The sequence below is a fragment of the Daktulosphaira vitifoliae genome, unplaced genomic scaffold (genome assembly GCF_025091365.1).
Source record: "Daktulosphaira vitifoliae isolate Bord-2020 unplaced genomic scaffold, ASM2509136v1 Scaffold_2, whole genome shotgun sequence".
Classification (NCBI taxonomy): Eukaryota; Metazoa; Arthropoda; class Insecta; order Hemiptera; family Phylloxeridae; genus Daktulosphaira; species Daktulosphaira vitifoliae.
Genome location: NW_026099573.1, coordinates 40,361,045 through 40,384,008, shown reverse-complemented (window position 1 = coordinate 40,384,008; position 22,964 = coordinate 40,361,045). Strand labels below are relative to the sequence as shown.

The window sequence follows — 22,964 nt, the reverse complement described above, 5'->3', positions numbered from 1 at the left end:
CTCCCACCAAATGAGATTTATTATTTCTGTTTCTTTGAATAAACAACCAACCATATTTCAAATCCTTCCCCACCCTCTTCAGAAATATCTATAAATCGAGGTCGAACGTAAGAAAACTCCTATTGTGTTGTCGTATGTCTTAATCGTGTGTGATTAGTGAAGTATATTAGTGCGATATTCAATATGAACATAAGTGCAGGTGTACAAAGAAATCGTTACTTTCGATTATAAATGTATTATTAAACGTATTTGGGAACAATTCATAGTGGATTTCATACATCAAACCAATCAGGATATTATGCAATTGACAAATGAAAATATTAGGTAAATACTTTACTTGGTTTGTTTATTGTATAAAACTAAATTAAATTAAAAATTTTTAGAAACAACGATAACGAACCAGATCTTTTGGAAAATCACTTCGAGAATATTTACGATGATGTTGATGATATTCAAAGTTGTAACGGGTTTTTCAAATCAACTGTTTAATAATAGAAAATGATTTGGTAAAAACTTAAAATATTTCTATTTATATAAATATAATACAATTAATATATTTTTAATAGACTGAAAGAATGATAACGAAGAAATAAAACGTAAGTAAAAAATCATTTGAGCATTGTAATAAACATATATTTAAAAAATATAATAATAATAATAAATAATGTTTGTAATTATAATAATTATAAATTTAGGAAACGTTGCGTGTTGGAACAATGATTTTTACGATGAAAAAAGAGCATTAGAAGTAGATTTAATAACTCTCAAGGCGATGGAAGAGTATGAAAAAAAATTGAAAAACAAAAATAAAAAAAATTGTTTACAATGATAATTATTTATTTAAAAAATTTAAAAATAATTTAATGATTACAATTGTAAATTTTCACAAATTATAATATAACAATTACCATTGTAAATGCGTTGATTTTAAATAACATAGATTAAACTACCTTGTGTACTTCACTAGTCATTGCGTTGTACTCGAAAATTTTATCATGTAATATAAGACAATATGCTGACGTATCGTTTGGTATAGGAATCTTGGTTTCGAATTCAATTCGAACGTCTACAGGAGCACTTTTAATTTTTTCATTCTGTTTCGAGCACTCAATGACAACCAAAGGAGCGGTATCTTTGAATTCTTCTTTAGTTAAAATAGGATCACAATTTTCAATATTATAGAAGCTATCTTGAAATGTTGAATACATTTGATATAACGCTGAATATTTATCATTATCAAAATCAATATTTAAACTGTCATATGGATAAGATTCTGAATTTAAAAAAACTTTGAGTGATGATAGAGAACAGTGGTCGAATCGGCTCATATCTGCAGATATATTGTTTTTACGTTTAGTTTGAAACGCTATAATCACATATCTAGGTTTTTCAGTATGTGTAGATGTCTTTACGGCCCACGAATGTTTTGTTGTTTGTGGTAAAAATGGATATTCAAATAACTCCCAACTTCTAAAAGCGATGTAAAGTGGTTTACGAGAATCTAACGTCTTCAAAAGTTTCAATCTAACACTATCTTCTACGTTTATGTGTGGCATTCTCCACATTATTTTTGCGATTTTTATTTTACCATTCGCTCGCTCACATTTTAATGCGTTAATATCCACGCTGGATCTATGCAATATAAGTTCTTGCCGAGAATTGATTATAATTTTACGATGATCTTCCGCAAACCCAATGATTAATTTGAGAGGTATACAAACTTCAAATTTCGACTTACTGTCACCACTTTCATTCCATCCAGCGTTTTGATATCGGTAAAGGTTTGCCGTTTGAAAAGAGGCATAACCTTTCATACATGTTGTTATACCAGGGTTTCTTACTTTATCAAGTTCAACCGAGTTTAATTCGTAACGAATTTCATCAAACAGAAACATAATACCGTTGTTAATTAATTTTACAAATGACACACTCTCACCTATTTCCATACTTTTCTCTATTTCGCCTTCGATGTATAGCAGCGATTCACTGGGAAGAGTATACAAATCTTGATGTTGTATCGCAATCCGTATTTCATCGTTATTCGACAGCGCATTACTAGAAAATGGTTGATACGAATGATACTCAAATTTTGTTATACTTTCTTCGAAGTACGGCTTTTCGTGTATGTTCAGAATGTCTTCCATAATGTTTTGCGAGCGTGTAACCAAGGTTCAAGAGAGTATTCAAGCTTTCTCTTGTTAACCCTGGAAGTTTTGAAACATAACTGTTGTCAATGTCGAGAAAACTTTTTCTTTTAACGTTATATTATATTCCCATAACGTATATGAACACGAACTGTTACACTTTCACCTCTGAAATCGACAAGTTCACCGTTCTGATCTTTAATTTCAATTTTTACGTTATCTATTTGATTAGTCAATACGGGATAATGTATTAGGTTATTAGGTGATTCTACAATTTTATAGCCAGGAGACACCAAAGGATAAAACTCGTGAATCGAACACATCTCGCGTCCGTTTACAAATGCGCCATGTACAATATCACACTCTATTCTTATACATGATAACGGATTAATGTTAGCCATTTGATCCGACTCGTGCACTATACCACCTTCAAACATTCGTTTATTGAATCCCAATAACTCTCCTATGCTATTATTTGCTGTGAAATCTATTGTTTTATCGCAAAACATTTCCGATTTCAATGTATTCACATTGGATTTTAACTTGAAAATAATATTATGTTTTTTCAATTCGTCCGAGAGATATTTTCCTATATCATCTAGTTCGTAAGATCCTATCGGTATTGATAAATCAATAAACGATCCATTAATGGTCATTGAATTCCCGAGATTGTCTGCATCGGTTAAAACACGAAAATAATTATTTTTTTCACTAACGTTTGGTTTAGAGTTGCATGCTTGTAAACTCAAAAGTGCTAATTCTGCAGTTCCATCTAGTTCAATGGGTGGAAAAAAAGTGCTGATCATTCTAGACTGATTATCTTGAAAAGATAACGTTAACGACCGTTGCATTGTTCCAGTAAAAATTTCAAACACAATTGTCCACACACAAACGTATCGAACTCTTGTAGACGAGTAAAATTAAATTTTATACGACAATCTTTTAAATAGTTGCATAATTCTAAAGGCGGTGGTAAATTACCAAACGAATCAAAATAAAATACAGTTTTATTTTTTTTATAATATGTTACCCAGTGCGTGCCTTTACCCATATCATCATCCAAATTTACTACGGCACATTCAAACTTTCTTGGTGTTTTAGGTAACTTATCTCGTGAAAAAACATTACGAAAATGAAACAGTTTGAATAATCTCGCATATTTTATAATATCATCGCTGTTTAGTGGATGATCACTGGGTAGCATATGAATTAGTTTTTTTGAAATGGTTTCAAATATAAAACTGATCCTCTTTTTGAAAGCATACCCCCCCCCATTTTAACTGAGCTTTTTACATTTTTATTTTTTCTTACATCATTCACCGCTTTGATTATATTTGCAGCACCACCGGCTAACGATCCGAGAGCAGAAAGACCTGCGAAAATAGGAATCAAGGGTAACGCACCACCAAATTTTGGTATTTTTATAGTGCNAGCGAAAATAGGAATCAAGAGTAACGCTCCACCAAATTTTGGTATTTTTATAGTGCGAGGAGTAGTAGGTTTTCGAGCCGAGTCTTTGAATGTTTTTTTTGCCGCTGCAAGTGCAATGATACTCGCTTTCTTTGCACTTTTACCCTTCATTTTACGCATCGCTTTTCGACTCGAACTGACAATCGAGTTGAAATTTATTCCCATTCCGAGTTTACGTTTCGCTTTCATTATATTGGTAGTTGCGTATGCCGCTACTTTTTCTCCGAACGTACTGTCTTTTGCCTTAACACGTTCCCAAGCTCGGTTTTGTAAAATGTAATCGGCTTTATGTCGATTTTTAATATCCTTATATTTGCTGTATGCTATATCGTGATCACGAGCTGCTGAATCCAACGGATTTTTTCCGGGATCGCCACGAGCCAATCGTTTTTCCAATCGCGTACCGGGTCCTAGGTATTGATACGTTGGCCAATGAACTTCTACAGGGAGATTATTTATAAGANCTATTTATAAGAGAATTAACTATACCGTAACCGCGTTTATTATTGTTTGATCGTCGATGTCGAATCATCGTTTAAAACAGTGGATGTTTTGTATCAATCTTTTATACGTGATGTTTTTCGAAGTACAAACGTGTAAGTTACCTGTTTCCAACATCGATTTGAATAAATCTGAATCGAAACGAATGAAACACGGACCCTTGCTACCCGATAATATACGTTGTATAATTTGCGGACCATCCAATTGTGGTAAAACAAACGTAATGTTTAATTTACTGACGGAAGAAAACGGCTTAAAATTTGAAAACATATACCTCTATACAAAAACTCCGGATCAACGCAAGTATAAAATTTTAGAGAATATTATCAATGACGTAGAAGGGGTATATATAAACGTTTACACCGATAACGATCAAGTAATACCACCGGAAACAGCAACTTTTAATTCTATATTTATATTTGACGATGTCGTATGTGAAAAACAAAAAAACATAGAATCATATTTTTGTAGAGGTCGACACAACGGTATCGATATATTTTATTTATCGCAGACGTATTCTCGTATCCCAAAACAACTCATCAGAGACAATACGAATATGATTATTTTATACAAACAAGACGAAACTAATTTAAAACACATATACGATGATCATTGTTCGTCAGATATGAGTTTTATAGAATTTAAAGAAATGTGTGCTAAATGCTGGAACTCTGGAAGATTTGAATTTTTGTTGATAGCGAAAGATTTTCCTTTAAACGAGGGGAGGTATCGCAAAGGTTTTGATATTTATATAAAAAGAGCTGATTTTTAGACACTTGGTTATTAATACAAAATGTCGGAGTCGGAGGAGAATATAACATCAAGTATTATAAAAGCTAAAAAAAGTATTAGAAAAAAATTACTGGAACTTAAACGTGGTGTGGACCAAACTAGAGAGTTTATACGCGAGCATGCGAAACCTATCGTTGAACCTCTGGAAGAAATTGCACAACAAACAAAAAACTTATTTAAAAATAGTACATCGAATGATGCTGAGGAATACGATGGTGAGGAATACGATGATATTGGTAAAAATCAAACAATCGTGCTGTCTAAACCGTTACAACAACAACAATCAAACTTTGATGTGGTCTACGGTGTAACCGTTACGGATGACGGAGACTTTAAAATGGGTGATAAAATGGTAATTATCGATGAACATATGGGTAACATAAAAGTTGGTGCTCTAAAACAAGTACCACTGACGAAAGGATTACACGAATTGTTATTTAAAAAGATACCCAACGTCGATTTAATTACATCTGATGATATGTTAACGTATAAAAACTGTCTCATACACACTAGAGTACACAGAAACATTAACGGAAAATTGAAAACGAATCAAGGATATAAATATAAAAACATAATAAAACAGTTATTTAACGGACGGCAACCAAGCGAAAACGAAAAGCTTGGTGGCGGACTACCGTTTTTATCTGTAACAAATAAACGAAAAGAATACATATACTGGGACGATATAAACGAATTAGTGCAGCGACTATCTATTCTACACGCGTCAAAGCGTGCAGGTAATACGGGTGTGTATAACGAAATAATATCCCTGGAAGAAGAACTTAGAGAAAACGGAGTGATAGAATGAAAACCGTTGGTGACCAAATAGCAGAGGAGTTACATGCGCAAGCTAAAAAGAAATTTCCCAGACGCATCGTGACACCTTTTACCAAAGACAACACGTGGCAAGCGGATCTCGTCGATATGAAAAAGTATTCTAGCAAGAATAAAAACTATACTTTTATTCTCACTGTAATAGACGTGTATACAAAATACGCATGGTGTGTACCATTAAAAAGTAAAACTGGTAGAGCAGTAACAGCAGCATTTAAATCAATAATAAGTAATTGTAATAGATGTCCATTGTATTTAACAACAGACAGAGGTTTAGAATTTTTCAATAAAGAGATGAAAACTTTTCTAATAAAGAGAGGTGTTCATCATTTCCCTACATATTCTGCAGTGAAGGCATCCGTAATCGAACGTTTTAACCGTACGCTTAAAGAACGCATGTGGAAAAAATTTACAGCTTCGAGATCTTATCAATGGTTGAGTATATTACAAAAAATAACAAATGATTATAACAATGCTANCAAAAATATTAAATGATTATAACAATGCTATTCATTCGGCAATTCGTCAAACATCAGCGCAAGCATCCAAACAACCCGATAGCGTACGGTTTTATCGTTTACCGAATTATTCTAACATTACACGAAAAATATTAAATATTGGTGACGCAGTACGTATAAGTAAAAATAAAGCCGCTTTCGTCAAAGGATATACTCAGAATTGGTCTAATGAAATATTTTTCATAGATAAAATAAAACAAACAGTGCCCGTTGTATATGTGCTGAAAGATGAAAACGGTACGCAAATTAACGGAACGTTCTACCGGGAGGAGTTGAAAAAAACAAATTTTCCAAATACGTTTCTGATAGAAAAAATTTTACGTCGTAAAAATGATAACTATTTGGTTAAATGGAATGGTTTAAAAAAAAGCAGTTGGATACACAAAAAAGATTTAGTATAGTTTTAACAGTCATAAAAAATGGACGGGTCACTAGTAGTCGATTTACAATGTATCGTAAACTACAGATGTCAATTGATCGTAAAAGAACTGACGGCGTACGCGTTTGACCGTTTAGATCATTATGTATTTAAACCGCCTATAAATTTCTATATGACAACCAAATCGTCGAGGGTGAATAGGTGGTTATGCTGTAATAAACATAAATTAAATCATACGGACGGTGATGTCGACTACGACAACCTGCAGACGATTCTGAATGAACTCAGTGAGCGGTATACACATTTTTACGTTAAAGGTTTGCAAAAAAAGAAGTTTATCGAAAAATTTACGAAAAAACCAGTAATCAATATGGAAGATTATGATTGTCCGAGAATCGATATACTTTTACGTGATAGTTGTGATTTATCAAAGGATACGTGTTTATTTCATAAAGACAATCATGATTGTTGTACGAATAATCGTGTTAAAGTATTATATTTATGGTTAATCGATAACTGTATAATGTAAAATAATTGTTTATAAGATTTGTAAATATAAATAGTAAAATCAAATGTTTTTCCTATAAAATTGTAAATGAATTAATAAATATTTTATAGATTACAAATGTTTTGTGTGTTTTATTATTGTATAGTATACATTTGTAAAATATTTTAACATTTCTATAGTACATATATGGTAAAGAGTATATTACCCAACTTACAATGTTTTATTTTATATTCACATACGAATAATTTTTCTGATAATAATTTAATTTTTTTACAAGTAACATTAAATTAAAAAATTACAATTTCTAGATCAATTGTCATTACATAATTTTTTTCATTTACTTACAAATAATTTTGAACTTTAATATTTATTTTATCTATACATTTAACATAAGATAAAATTTCAAAAGTTACATTTAATTTATTAAATTAATAAATAAATATTTATCATAAGTTTGTTAAATAATGCAAATTTAATTCACAACTGTTAATTAATACATACAAATAATTTTTATTAAACTGTTAATTAACTTATCTATTCTTTTATTTTAGGTTAAAATTTTAAAAATTATCATTTAATAAACAAATATTACATAAATTCAATAATTATTTACAAATAATAACGTAGAGGTACATAAAATTTGATTATTTACTTTTTTAATCCAAGGGAGGGAGAGGAGGAGGAATATCTTTATGACCCCAGGGTAGCGTATCGTGACTGTTTGGTATTTGNTATATTTTTATGACTCCAGGGTAGCGTATCGTGACTGTTTGGTATTTGATACCGCTTGTCATCCTTAAATTCTAATGCAATTTTATTTATTTTTTCGGTGAATAATTTATGCTTGTATGAACGAAAAACATACATGCTACGTAAAATTTTAAGATCGTGAAAACTTATACAATTTAAATAGTCATTTTCACTTATTGTCTCATTTAATACCCTTTTTTTTAATCCCTTATTTTTTTTCCCCACATCTTTACCACAGCGCANACTTATTTTTTTTCCCCACGTCTTTACCACAGCGCATAATGTATGTTTTACTGCATATCCCAATATATTTGTTTAAAATTTTACCTCCCATTTCATCTTTCATGAGTCCTATAACTTTTTTGTTAACAAGCGGTATACCATACACGTTGTTGGGGTCATAGTTTGACGTATCGAATTTTTCTATATTTTTTTTGACATCATCGTACACATCTACTGTTTGTATTTCGTAAAATAGAGAGTCAGTATCCGTGTACAANAAGAGTCAGTATCCGTGCACAACAACTTACACTTATTTCCATACATTTTTTTCATAAAATTATAGTGGAAATCGTATATGATAGTTTTGGAAATTTCCAATACTGAAAAACCAACGTAAATCGGTCTATCATATACAATTTCAAATTTTTTTAAATGAATGGCTGCCATATTGCTATCAAATATTGCGATACTATCAAAATTTGGTTTAGATATTAATACACTTGCCCCGTATCTTTTACCAATATTTTCCCACTTGGTTACTATTTTCACGTCTATTCTTTTTTCTGGGTTTTCCAGACATTTACCGTATATACTGTTGNGTTTCCAGGAATTTACCGTATATACTGTTGATCATAAGTTTAAAAAATTCAATTTCGAAAGCCGACTTGGACTCCATACGTTTTCTCGTATTCAAATCTATATACGCCTTCATCCAAGCCGATTGTTCGAATTTTAGTANCTTCATCCAAGCCGATTGTTCGAATTTTAGTACTTTATTTATCTTTTTTACCTTCAAACCCAAGCTAATGGCCTGTTTTAAAGTCCGATAGTGAATAACATAATTTTGTTTATCATTTAAATTTGGAATTAATTTTTTAAATTTTGAATTTGGTGGTTGTATATTTTCAGGACATAATGGTAAGTCAGAATGGAGTTCATGTAAATGCTCACCATACTCTAAATCGACTTTTAATATAATCCCCCAATCACTATCATCTTTTATTTTTATTACATCTAATTCATCGATTTCTGATTGTTGTAACCATTTAAAATTTCCAAGTGGAAGGTGTTGTTTTAGCGCAGCTCCATACAGATTGTTGGCATCGAGATATAATAAATATTTTGACGGTTTCGACGAATCGTAATCATCGCAATATTTATTATTAGCTTCACTATAATGTGATATGCATTGTGATACTCCACCACGAATCCCATTATTAATAAAACTAATCATCTCGATGTCCGTCATCAGTTCTAATTTTACCCCGGTAATTCGTTTCATAGCATCAAAGCTCAACCCCGGAGTAGTGATATAATAACAAGGATCAAGCCCATAATTAACTAAACACATTTTTCTAAAATTTTCAAATATATCAGCCAAAAGAAACACATCAGTTTTTAAATATAAATCTGAATAATCTCCCAATGTTGAACAATTAAATTTTTCCCAAACTTTTTTTGCATGGGCATAATCCTTGTCTGATATATCACACATATTTAAAATACTACGAAACGAAGATTTTGAGGGGAGCATGCATTCGTTCAGAACATTCATATCAGTCACATACTCGTAAGGGAATACACCTTTACGACACAATAACTTGAATTCATCATCATTCGTATGCATTCTCCTAGTTATGTTAAATTGATCGGGGGATTTAGTTTCAGCTAATTTTTCAAGAGAAGATGGTAAAAAGTTTAACGAATCTATAAATTTCAATGTCAGTCGCTTATTGTTAGATGTTTTTATTACTTTTTTAATTGACATATATTTTTCATTTGTTTTAGCCAAAACTTCAATCCCCTCGTCGCTATCGCCAAAACCTAGATNCCTTCAATCCCCTCATCGCTATCGCCAAAACCTAGATTCGATATAATAAAATGCGAGTCATAGTTCTGCATATTATGTATAATTACGGGGACAAATGAGGGAACCGAACATTTTAGGTTACAATCTCTATGCGCTGCGCCACGATATCTCCCCGTTAAGTGACAATGATCGAAAACCTTTTCATGATGCCGTAATTCACCGTTACAAATGTGACACTCAGTTGTTATGTAATGATCATGTTGTTCTTTTAAAGATAATGGTAACATAGGCAAAGGATTCGAGTAAATGTCACTNCAGGGATTCGAATAAATGTCACTTATACGGTTTATATCGTTTCTAAGTCTATCGATAAACACCTTAGCACAATTTTCTCCACGGTATAACTCCATGCAATCCAAATTTTCATCGTATGAACATTTAATGAAATATGAAAAACTATGAGGTTCGTGAATATTGATTTTATTTGAAAAAGATTCTGCAGGATTTGGATTGCATGTAGCTATAGGTGTTAATATTGATTCGAAATCTGCGTATATAACAAATTCAACAGGAAATTGGTTTTGATAATTTTGAAATTTGAGGATATTTTTTGGGGGATTTGGAAGAACCGTTTTAACGCGCTTACAATTATCGAGCTGGTGAGACATTAATTTAGATTCTGAATAAAAAAACAATAAGCAACCATCACATATATGTTTATGAGATTTGTGTTTTGAAAGCTGTGCAGATACTAACCGCTCTAGGTTGGAAATACAACAGAAATGCCCGAAGGGTTTATCTTTTTGATCTAAAAATAATAAATTAACATGTTTGTTACGTTTACATTCGGTTAAATGCAAGGGACCTGCAATTTTCTCATTAACATAAGTGTATACATTTACATTTATGTTATTATTTCTTTCAAATTTTTTTATATCTATGAGTGATATAGGTTGTAACGTGACAAAAGTATCTATTTATTTTTTTGTCTATTTGTATATATATATTTGTGTTGAGCCGAATGCGGACTGCGACGGCGTTTGTCGGTAAAATTATCATGATAAGGTGTTGTGATTTGTTTATGCGCGTGCGAGATAGTCAGCTGTGTACTACTTCAGACCGGTTCATGGACGGCATTTGTGTGTACATTCACCCCGCTCCTTTCCTATCTTGAACGTCATTTGCACTGCTCACCGCATACATTGTCGCCATATGATTTAAATTGTTTTTAATAATTTCCGGCACTGGGTATTTAGTTATTTTTTGACCCCTATTTTAAAGGCTAGCCGTTTGGTCGCCAACGGACCGCCGGGTCAAACGTCGAATGGGTTGTCGGAAATTAGCCATCGTCGGAACTGGGACGCTAATTTTCGTCCGTAGCGGTAGTTATTTTTGTTGTGTGCGCTACAACTTTTTTGTATATATATACATTTTTTTTTTTACGTGAGTGTCCGCTGTTTATTATGTAAATTTTTTGTTTAATGGCGTCGGCTAAACCTACCTTCAGCTTCTTGAGCCCTTAGGGGCTGGTAACGTATAAGTTTTGTTTTAATGTTTTGAGCCAGATTATTTTTTTGTGCGCCGTGCCATAAGCACGTATGGCGAATTTTTTTTATATTTTTTTATATAGTTTTTTTTTTTTGTCGGTGCCCCTATTTTTTTCTATTTAGATCCCTCAACATGGCAGGCGTGTTCCAATACCACCTGTCATGTTATATATATTTTTTTGTGACTTTTTATAGGTTTTATATCATATTTTATATGGTTGATATGTATATATTATTGGTACAATGTGGTGACGTAGTGCACTTTATTCCGGGGTGTCCCCACGTCTTGCAAGCTAAGTCTAACTGCCAAAAACCAGTCGCTTACTTGGGACGTATACCCGCCGTGCTTAGCGGTAATGCCGCGATTAATAGCCGGTGGGTACCCAAAGACGTTCATCGTATTCTCTAATAATAAAAGTGTAGGTGTAACTATTTTTTTAATTAATATCTGTTTTTTTTTCTCTTTCTTTGTCCTCTTTAATTTGTAGACGAGGTTTTTTGCCTCGTAGTAACTTAATTTTTTTTTTGTTTTTTTTTTTTTTACTTAATAAAGTCCCCTTAATTTAACTTAACCATCATATTTTTCTTTTTTTTGCGTGTTCCATCTTCATTGGACTCGTGTATGTTTTTTCTCCTTTCAAAAATCAACTCCCCTAGTTTATAAGGTACGGGCAACGGCCTTGTATAAGATCATCCCTGATCTGTATGGTTATGTGACAACTGTCACGAGGTTTTGGTGTACATCTACTATCAACGACTCAACAGACATCAACTTTAATATTTATTAATTTTATATTTTTTCTAATTGTTTTAATATACTAAAGAGGATTTTTTTAAAAAATCCTACTGTGGTCCGACAATACACTGTCTCGCCCAGTAGGTTGGCGACCCTTTTCTTAGAATTTTGTAAAACGCCATGAAAATTACAAATTTGTCGTTGCGGCCAATTAGTTTGATTTTTTTTTATATATTTGTAACCTTTCAAGGTGAATTCAATCCTCTAGTGTTTAACAATGTGATATAATGTGGATACGATTCGGGTTTTGACTTATCCACATCACGAGATTGAACCGGATATAAACTAGCAACTACGGCCCAAAAAAAGCAATCTTCCCCCTCAGATTTAATATTTGTTAAAACATTCTTGCGCAATAATTTTTTTGGAATATCTAAATTACATCCTCCCCTCATAGGATCATACTTAAACGTGTTGATATCCAAAAAAACTACACCTCTAAAATCCCATCCGCTCCCCCGCGTTTCAACCTCTTCGGACTTTTTTTGTAGTAGATTATACACACAAATATATTATTTCGCTCATATTTCACTGTAATCTTCATGTTTCAAGGTAGAAAAATCCGAAATCGGACCAAAAGTCCATGCGCTATGAGCCTAACATCTGAATCTACAATAAAACATTGAAAAATTACTTAACGAAGAGTTTCTCTTTTGAAATACACGCACTTAGTTTTTAGTAAGAAATGATTTTGATGTGCAAGTGTCTATTATGATTAAATTTTATATTAGTTTTCATTAATAATACGGCAGTTTTTTCGCCTACACATTGTTCTGAACTATAATTTGTGAGTTATTATGAAGTATAATTGTGAATACATCTAAGTATTTTGTAATCATATTATTGTTTAAGACACTGGTGGGAATAATTTTCTGGTCAACTGATTCTGGTAAATTTTATTTGCACAACACATATCGTACCCGGCGTGGCCGTGTACTCCTACAGGAATCAGTGGCCTATCTAAAAGAATAGCTCGAAGGACACCGGGCCTTTTGCGTAGCCCAAGCTAAGCGAAATCTCGTAGCGAATATTTATTCATATGAATATTGAAATATTGTTTAATAAAAAAAAGCAAATTTACAGGTTTACTCTTATAAATTGAAAACATGTTCATAATAGTATATATTTTTAGTTTAAATAACCATAACTAAAAAAAAAATAAATTACGTTCTTAGTTATGTTTGTGATACATTAGTATACAATATCATCGTTATGTATAAAATATATTTAAAATTATAACTTTAAACAGTCAAGAAGAACAGAAAAGAAAAATACAATTACGTTTAAAACGTATAATATTGAGGAAACGTAATTTAAAAAAAAAACTAAAAATATGTATTATTAATATAAAATATGTATATTAATCACAAGGGACCAATATAATTTTTATCGTTATCATAAATTAAACTAATTTGTTTTTTTTACATTGTCGTTGTAATATACTTATGTTTGAAATTACAGTAGACCACATGCCATCATCACGTGATTAATGTGAGATTTTTAATAATAAATATATATATATATATATATATGTGTGTGGGTATATATTCATAAAAAATTCTGTATTTAGAATAAATCACATCAAATATATTAAAAGATAAATAAAAGGAATAGAAAAATCTTTTTAGTAATTTATTTTCTTTTAATGTATTAAATAAAACGTGAAAAGTGACTCTAAATGCTTTTTCAAACTACGACGTATATAAAATATTGATAGTAGTAGATCAGAGAGTAAAAAATAAGGTTACATCTATTATCAATCTATAGAATTAGTTATTTAGAAAAAACTGCTCTCAACAAAAAAATTTCCTTAAGTTATACATTTTGTTTCATAACAACATTAGTAATTATTTTTAACAATATTAATATTAATTTGAATATGCATTCTAATCAATAAAAAAAAATAGTTAATATAAAAATAAATTTTTGTACGGTTAAAACAATAAAAATTTTTTTCTTTACAAATTTTTAATAAACTTTAACGAAGAAAATTCTTAAATACAACATTATAAAATAGAATTGAACTTTCTATAAGGATGTAAGAGTTGTATTTTTTAAATTGATATGTGGTTAGAAACATATATAATTACTATTAATAAGAAATTTATGAGGAAAACACGAAATTTCGTTAAAATAACTATTTTTATTGTAATAGATCATTTAAATAGAAGTCATTATAATAATTTCTATATTACTGCTTAAATTATATTTTAATACTTATTATATATTTTTAACTAATTAGCAATAGTAAAAAATTATCAAAAATTAGTGGTAATGGAAATCTAAAGGCTCATGATCATAAAATCAAAATGTTTTCAGTTTTGCATTGAAGCTAAAATAGGAATATTGTAGTTGGTTAAAATTAATTATTTATTTTTATATTTTTAGTGTATTTGCGAAAACTTTAGTTATTGACAGAGATAAAAAAATAACAATTTGAATATTACAATTTAATTTATAGTCTATAAATATAGTAATTACGTCAGAAAAATAATTAAAAAAAGATGTAAAATGAACATGTATACTTGAATAAAATTTTTTTTTTTCCAAAAACAAATAAATCAATTTTGATCATATATAAAAAATCATATAAATAATACTTAGCATTCTTATTACAACTAATGTCGACATTTTTTTCGAGTTAAACTCTGTAGAGAATCAACTTAATATAAATAAGTGACAAAATGAAAAACATTTTACTTTTCATAATGATGATATCCATACAATTAAGCTTAAGTAAATTTAAAAAACATGTACTGTGCTCTTATACTTGTTATTTTTTAAATTTTTTTAACCATAATGAAAGATTTTTGTTAGAATTAGAAAAAAATAATGATTATATAACGATTGAAAATCTTATGAACTATGGCAATGCACTTCAAACGCACAGTAATGTAATTATGATATTTTTGGATGACTATTTAAATTATAATAGAAAAATGTTTCCTTTTACTTTAATAACGTTAAATATGTACTTAAATAATGTTTCTGACTCTTTAAATATGATTGCTCAAAACGAAGATGATGAAAAAAATGATGCTAAAAAATTATTCGAGGGATATAAAATTATTCATTTCGCAGTTAAAAATCAACTAAAATCTTTTATAAATAAATATTGTGAAAACTTAGAGTTTTATCATTATCAGGTTAGTTACAATTCTCCAATGGTTGAAAACGAATATACTACTACTAATCTAATAAATATAAATAATGAAATCAAAGATGGAATACTGAATTATTATAATTTTATAATAGAAGAGAATTTATATAATAAATTTCATCCAAAAAATATTTTGTTTTACGATATAATGACCCAACAGATTCTAAGCAATAAAAATAATACTATTAAAATAGATAATAGTCAACACATAGAATTAAATCTACTTCGATTCACTCCACTTAACGTTAAATGCTCTAACGGTACTCGTTTAACTATACAAGATGTATTTCAGTATATGAAATATGATTTTAATTCTATGGATGTTTTACCGTACATAGAGTTGGTAATCTCGGCTACGTTTCGACCCTTAGCAATTCTTATTCGCAACTTTTTTACCTTAATTCAAGTTGCATCTTCAGATAATTTTGATAGTGTAACAGTTTGGTTAAAACGGCAATTTATTGAAATGGGACAACAAACAATAAAACATGTAATGAAATTCATGACTCTACCCTCATACCAATATAAAAAGACATTTCTGCAACGTGACGTCTTAGGACACTTAGTTAAAGCCATTAAAAATTATATTAAAAAACCAAGATTATCTAAAATCGACATTGAATATAATAATTTATTACTTAAAGTACTTTCAAATTTCTTCATAAAAAACAAATTATATTTTACAAGTGATATAGTTCTAACTAATAAAAATATTACTATGAATAATGCTGATGCCATTAAAAATCAGTTAGAAAATATCATTAAAAAAGTTGATATCTATATGAAGGATTTAGAAAAATGGAGTACAGATTTTAATTTTATTGTACAAAAATTTAAAATCCGTTATTTTAATGTTTCAAATTTTAAGAAATTTATTGATTTTAAAGTTTTAGGTAAGTAAAAATATAGTTCTTTTAAATAAGGGAAATATTACAAATTTTGTAAATTCTATTTTTATTTATTGCCAATGTTTAAATACAGAGTAATCAAAATGTGGTAAGACACTCATTTTCTAAGAAACTATTGAAAATTTATAATTTTTGAATGAGAAAAAATATGAGGTTCAAAATACTATACTACAATATGTAGTTAAATAATTTTTTTTGGTCCCATCAGGGATAAAAATCTATATGTATAATTAATTTTTAATGGGAACTTTCATTTTAATTTTATAATATGAAAAAGAGAAATTACAAACAGAGAGATATAAAGAATAAAATATTTGTTAAACACCTTAAGATTTCTCCAAATATCTACTTAAAGTGGAAGGTGGATATTTATAATAGAATACAAACCAAAATGTGTTTTATGTTTTATTATTAAAAATATTTGGAATGTGTAAAATTTGGTCCTAATTTTATTTTTAATAATTTTTTAATAATCTTTTGCCATTAGAAAAGAAATTTAGATGCATTTAATTTTAATAGGGTTATACAATTTTACAATAGATACAATTTTTATCGTTTTTAAATTTATTTTTAACGGAAGAAAAATTTTATTTTAAATCTTTATCATGTTTAAGTTCAAAGCAGTTATTTGTGATTTATGCATTTTTAAAATCCTCATTTTATGTATTTTAGATCGTATTTGTAATAGTGAGGCACGTTCTGAAATATACAATGCTAGTATGAATGATAGTAATAATATTAATATAGGATATTATGAAGATATGAAAATTGTGGAACATAACTTAAAGGATCTAAAAGATGACCATAATGAAAATGATGAAGATACAAAAAACTCCTTTCAATATGAATTAACTTATGAACCTCTTTATATGATTGATTATTTGCCATACAACGTGTGAAATGATATAAAATAAAATGTTTTTATAAATAATACTGTAAAATGTCACAACTTATTTATAAAGCCTTTTTTTCTACTTCCCGATACAGTTATTTTTTTAACGCTAAATGAACACGGCGCCCGGTGGTATTCACACGGGTTTATCGGGTTTATTTTGTCTTAAGTCTAGCTATGTCGATAAAAAGAAATAAGGGGAATGGACTGTATGAATGAATATAGAATGAATTTTAAAACGTATAACAATTATATGTATTATATATCAATCATAAAGTCGTATATACAGGGTGGCCCACCACTCACTGACAACTTAAATAACTTTTGATCCAGTTAATATTTTTAGTTGATTTTTTTTTTAAATATTAGTTAGACGTTAGGTCTATAGCTATATCTCAATAATTAATTATTTTACATTTTATTAAAAATATTAATTATTTTTAAATTTTAAATAAAATGTAAAAAAAAAATCTAAGATAGCTATTTTGTAGAGTAGAATTTAAGAAAAATTTTAGTAAAAAAATATCTTATTAATATTCAGTAGTAAATATTCTGTAGCGTTTTGAAGTTTGTGAAAATTTGAATTTTCATGTACTATTTTACGGTATTAAACATTGAAATACGTATTGAGAAAAGGACAGAAGAAAACGCTATCTTTTCAATATACTTTTGAATGAGAGTGATAAGTAATAATTGCCTTATCTAATTTCTTATCATGGTATTTATGCCAAGTTTGTAATGTATACACACTATCATCATATGTATACACAGTAATCATGAAAAGATAGCGTTTTCTTCTGTCCTTTTCTCAATACGTATTTCAATGTTTAATACCGTAAAATAGTACATGAAAATTCAAATTTTCACAAACTTCAAAACGCTACAGAATATTTACTACTGAATATTAATAAGATATTTTTTTACTAAAATTTTTCTTAAATTCTACTCTACAAAATAGCTATCTTAGATTTTTTTTTTACATTTTATTTAAAATTTAAAAATAATTAATATTTTTAATAAAATGTAAAAAAATTAATTATTGAGATATAGCTATAGACCTAACGTCTAACTAATATTTAAAAAAAAAATCAACTAAAAATATTAACTGGATCAAAAGTTATTTAAGTTGTCAGTGAGTGGTGGGCCACCCTGTATATTTAAACATTTTTTTTTTTGGTTATACACCAATGTGGGTAGGGGTAACACTTAATTCAAATGCCACAATGATGCTAATATAAACAAATAATAAATTACAAATGTTTATAAATCTTAAATTGAAGATAAACAGGCATTATACTCATCGACTAATTGTACCGGTTTATAATAATGTTGAATATTAAATGAATCAATTGAAGCCGAATGCAAGTAACTGATTAACGTGTACTATAGGCTAAGAACGGTATTGTGATGTATCTCAGAAAACAAATAGACCCATATACTGAGAGCGCACAAGGGTGCGACAATCGCAAAAGTAATAATTCACTTTTTACAAAAAAAAATTATGAACTGCCAAGAGCCATAGAGCTTTTAATAAAAATTAGTGATGGTAATTTTCAAATATTTTAAACTATTCGAATTGTTTTTATATAACCGAATAGTGTGTTTTTAGCATAAACTATCAAATAGTTTTTAAAACTATTGATTAGGTTTAAAAAATATTCGAATGAGCTTGCGAATGGATTCAAAAAATATTCGAATAGTTATATCTAAAATTTTTATCAATTATCACTTAATTATAATAAGAATATAATTAACGAATACTTAAAATAAATTATTATACAATTAATAATAGTAAAAAGTACCATTTTATTATTTAATTTTAGTCTGTGAGTCGTTGATAAAAACTTATAAATATGGGTCAATTCATTATTAAATTCGTTTTAGCTTCATCCCTTATACCTTGTAAGTGTATCAACTTTATTTTATCAAAGGGCAATATACATAATTAACTAACTTATTGGTTACATAATAATATTATTGATAAAATGACTAATCGATAACAACTTTTGGACTAGTATTTTAAAAGTTATAGCATTTTAAAAATGAATTGGGATGAGTCGCAGGTATATATTATAGTGGCTCTTATTTTATTAACTTTCATTGATCGATCTCCATACCCGCCAATTTAGTTTTTTATTATACGAAAGTTATTTGTGTAAAATTTGGTTTTGATAACTTACCCCCTTCAGATCTGAATCAGGGTTGAAAATTCACTCAAAAAAGGAATTTTTCAGTTTTTTATTATTATTTTTAAAACTAACACACTTAGCATAACAATGTATAGAATATAAATTCTATATTACTTACCTTTATTTTTACTTGCTCAAAAAAACAAAATAAAAAAATTATTTGCTAAAATTAATTTTCAAAATGTTTCGTAAAAAAAAATATATAAAGTTAAATTTTCTAAAATATTGGTCTTTTGTAAAATTATAGTCAGATTTATAGTTTTGCTGTTTTGATAACACTAACGATCTAAATAGGATTGTTTAAAATTGTTTATTCGAGGTACTACGATTATAAATAGCATACAATTAATAATAATAAAAATTAGTGATGGCCATTTTCAAATATTTTAAACTACCGATTAACTATTCGAATTGTGTTTATACCACGGAATATTTTATTTTTAACATAAACTATCAAATATTTTAAAAACTATTCGAATATACTGTGTAACTATCGAATATTTTTACTATATGAATAGTTTTTGAATGACTATAGAATAGTTTGAATAGTGGACAACTATCAAATAGTTCGATAATAACTGTTCAATATTTCCCATCACTAGTAACACGACATCATAATTGTAACACAACACAATTCTTTGACAACACTTTTGACCAACGTGTATACAATAATCTCCAAATTAATTGGAGTATAAAATTTGTTTTTATACTGAATTACACAGTAAAATCATATTATTAAAATTAAATGTTTTCTAATTATCATAGACCAATATTTACGCATGAAAAAATTTCATCAAATTATTATTAATTTTTAACATTTTAAAAATAATCCGTGCAAAATTTCAATTCAAAATGTCATTTTTTACTTATTTTATTGATCCTTTAAAGTTAATTTTTATGTAAGATTATAACTTAAAAATGTTGAACTATTAAGCATTATATTAGGTTAACTTGCAGGTTTAGAATTTTTAATTAGAAAATGTTATGAGGAATAAAAAATTGCTTAGATTGATACGTGATCACGATCTTGTATAATTACTATTAACATTAAATGTACAAGGAAAATTCAAAATTTTGTTAAAATCACTATTTTTATAATAGTAAATCATTTAAATAGAATTTTTAGTAATCATTTCTATGGTGTTTAAATAGATGCTACGATTGAAATGTTCAGAACTATATTATAACTGAAATATAAATTATTATAAATGTAACTAATTTACGAAAATATAAAAATAATAAAAGGAAATACTCCGGTAAAGTAGGATTGTCAATATCGCGTGTTGAAGCGAAATTTTATGAGAAATTTTGAATTACAATTTGATTAGGCTGTGTACTTATATTATCATACACGTCCAATGTTGACAAAAACGGCGGCACGATCTGTCGTACGCAACTTGACCTAAATAAATAATAGTATAATTTGACTAATAAAATACTGTAGAATAGAAAATTAAATACTATATGAAATTGGTATCTTATTATTTTTTTTAAGACAAAACATGAGCATTCGTTGAAACTGTTCGGCCTCCGATAAAATGTAGCGCCACTTGCATACCACCGGTTATCGCGATGGACATTGTTGAGCGTCGTTGTGTTCGGCGAGCCAGTCTGGCGCTTATACTAGAACAATTATATGACGGATAGTGGAGTGCCTCAACTTGATGGCCCACAGCTGAGATTCATAATCGTAATTTGTTACCAGTTTAATTTTGATGTCCATAATAGGAATGACCAGTTAGAAGGACTTGGGAACTGAATGGATGAAATAACCAGTTAGCATATTAACCATAAATATGTGTATAATTTGTATAGTAATATTGGTATATTAATTTACTTAATACTATGATTATCAATCAATAAATTTATATTTGTTCTTCTTCATTGGAAGAGTATTGTCATTAATCTTTATTTAATTAAGATATAAGTCGTGTCCATAACAGGCGAAAAAAAACCGAATGCTTCGGCCAAGAGGTGCAGCGAGTCGGTGGCATAACAGAAACATCAATGTTTACACGGATTAAAGAAAAATCAGAAAAATCTTACTCTAGCATTATCGCAATAGAGACGAAAATACTTTGCATTTAAATATTCGTCCTTTAAAAGAAAATCAAACGTTCTACAATTTTAATCTCTTGTAGTATTATCATCCTAAATACAACAAAATTCCAGTTATTGTGAAAAAATAAAAATAAAATATTAAAGTAATGTACATTTTTAGGTCGTAATCAAGAAAAATATATATATTACGTTATTTAATGCAATATAATATTATAATTGTTTGCGTCGCCGCACGAGCGATAACGACTTTATGTTTCGCCAAAACCGGTTTTCGTGGTCACCAACGCTAATGAACGCACGTGTGCGACAGACTCGGCTACGAAATAATTGAAAAAATTTAAAAAACAAATGTGTCTCGGGTGATCACAGATTCTAAGGATGAGAGGTCGTAGAGACATTATCAATATGTCAAATTAACACATGACTAAATTATCTACATCCGTACATGGGTGATTTTCGACAAACCAGTTTTAAAGAATGTTTTAACATTGAAAAAAAATGTAAACTTTGAAAGACTATAACTGTTCGCGCCGCAGAATAGGGCGACACTGTGGAAGGCTATCACATTTTTCATGTTGTCCTTTTGTGATAAAAGACTGATACCTTTTTTTTTATGGTTATGAATCTACATGTGTCTAGAAGAAATAGGTTCTTCTGAATAATCCTTTTATGTGGATTTTTTGGTCTAAGCCAATTGTGGGCTACTCAGATACATGTGTCTAGAAGAAATATGTTCTTCAGAATAATCCCGTTGTGTGGATTTTGTTCTCGGCCAATTGTGGTTGCTCATTTATGTCGGAATGTGTGTGCCTCACAGCAACATCATCTCAAGTAAAAATTGCTAAATTAAATAAAAGAAGTCAAACCATAAATGTGTTCCTCAGCCACTTATGTATAAGTATTTATTGATGTAAATAACTTGTTCTTTTCTATTGGCAAGTTATAATAATATATTATATCTATATCTATATTTATATACATTTATAATTTTGGTGAATTGAGGTTTAAGTCATTTAATATATTCCTTGAGAAATTAAATATAAATGTTGTTAAATGTTTACTAACTGTTAAGATTATGTATAGTTTAATGTTATAATATATTTTTTTTTTATTAACATTCATCTTTCATTATAGGAAAAATAAATCATTCATTGTTTTATCAGAAAAATTGTTTCTGTTCTTTTACCAGTTAAGGTCTTGTGAGCCCAGTAGCCCTTTCATTTGGTAGCAGAGCGTGTGGTTGACTGCGGGCGGCGTTACTGGTCGAGTGGACCGAGGAACAATATTGATTATTAATATAAGGTATTTTTATTTTATTTATTCTGGGTTTGAAAACTATGATACAATAAATTGTTTTTTTGTAATTATTTATGGTCTCCTGGATTTGATTTTTCTCTCATTCTTTTGAGCAATTTAAAATTTTTTTAATTATAAATATTTTAGTCTGTTTTAATTTGGGCATTATTAAATTAAATTTATTATT

At 28.9% G+C, this 22,964-nt stretch overlaps 3 protein-coding genes across 4 annotated transcripts; 1 reads left to right on the top strand and 2 right to left on the bottom strand.

Annotated features, from left to right (window-relative positions):
- Positions 1-941: 941 nt before the first annotated feature.
- Positions 942-2,144, bottom strand: LOC126898260 (uncharacterized). The gene has a single exon (XM_050672199.1). The coding sequence runs from the start codon at positions 2,142-2,144 to the stop codon at positions 942-944; it is 1,203 nt and encodes a 400-aa protein (XP_050528156.1).
- A 6,554-nt stretch (positions 2,145-8,698) lies between these two features.
- Positions 8,699-10,596, bottom strand: LOC126898258 (uncharacterized). The gene is made up of 3 exons (XM_050672198.1): positions 9,981-10,596; positions 8,891-9,942; positions 8,699-8,857 (listed from the first exon to the last, which is right to left on the bottom strand). Exons 1-3 carry the CDS (start codon positions 10,594-10,596, stop codon positions 8,699-8,701), a joined length of 1,827 nt encoding a protein of 608 aa, XP_050528155.1.
- A 4,303-nt stretch (positions 10,597-14,899) lies between these two features.
- Positions 14,900-17,272, top strand: LOC126899608 (uncharacterized). Of its 2 annotated transcripts, XM_050674659.1 has the most exons (3): positions 14,900-15,024; positions 15,089-16,324; positions 17,012-17,272. In XM_050674659.1, the coding sequence occupies exons 2-3, from the start codon at positions 15,130-15,132 to the stop codon at positions 17,236-17,238; spliced, it is 1,422 nt and encodes a 473-aa protein (XP_050530616.1). In that variant the 5' UTR covers positions 14,900-15,024; positions 15,089-15,129; the 3' UTR covers positions 17,239-17,272. The 2 variants fall into 2 exon arrangements, with proteins under 2 accessions (XP_050530616.1, XP_050530615.1); XM_050674658.1 differs by having other exon boundaries at positions 14,900-16,324.
- Positions 17,273-22,964: the final 5,692 nt, after the last annotated feature.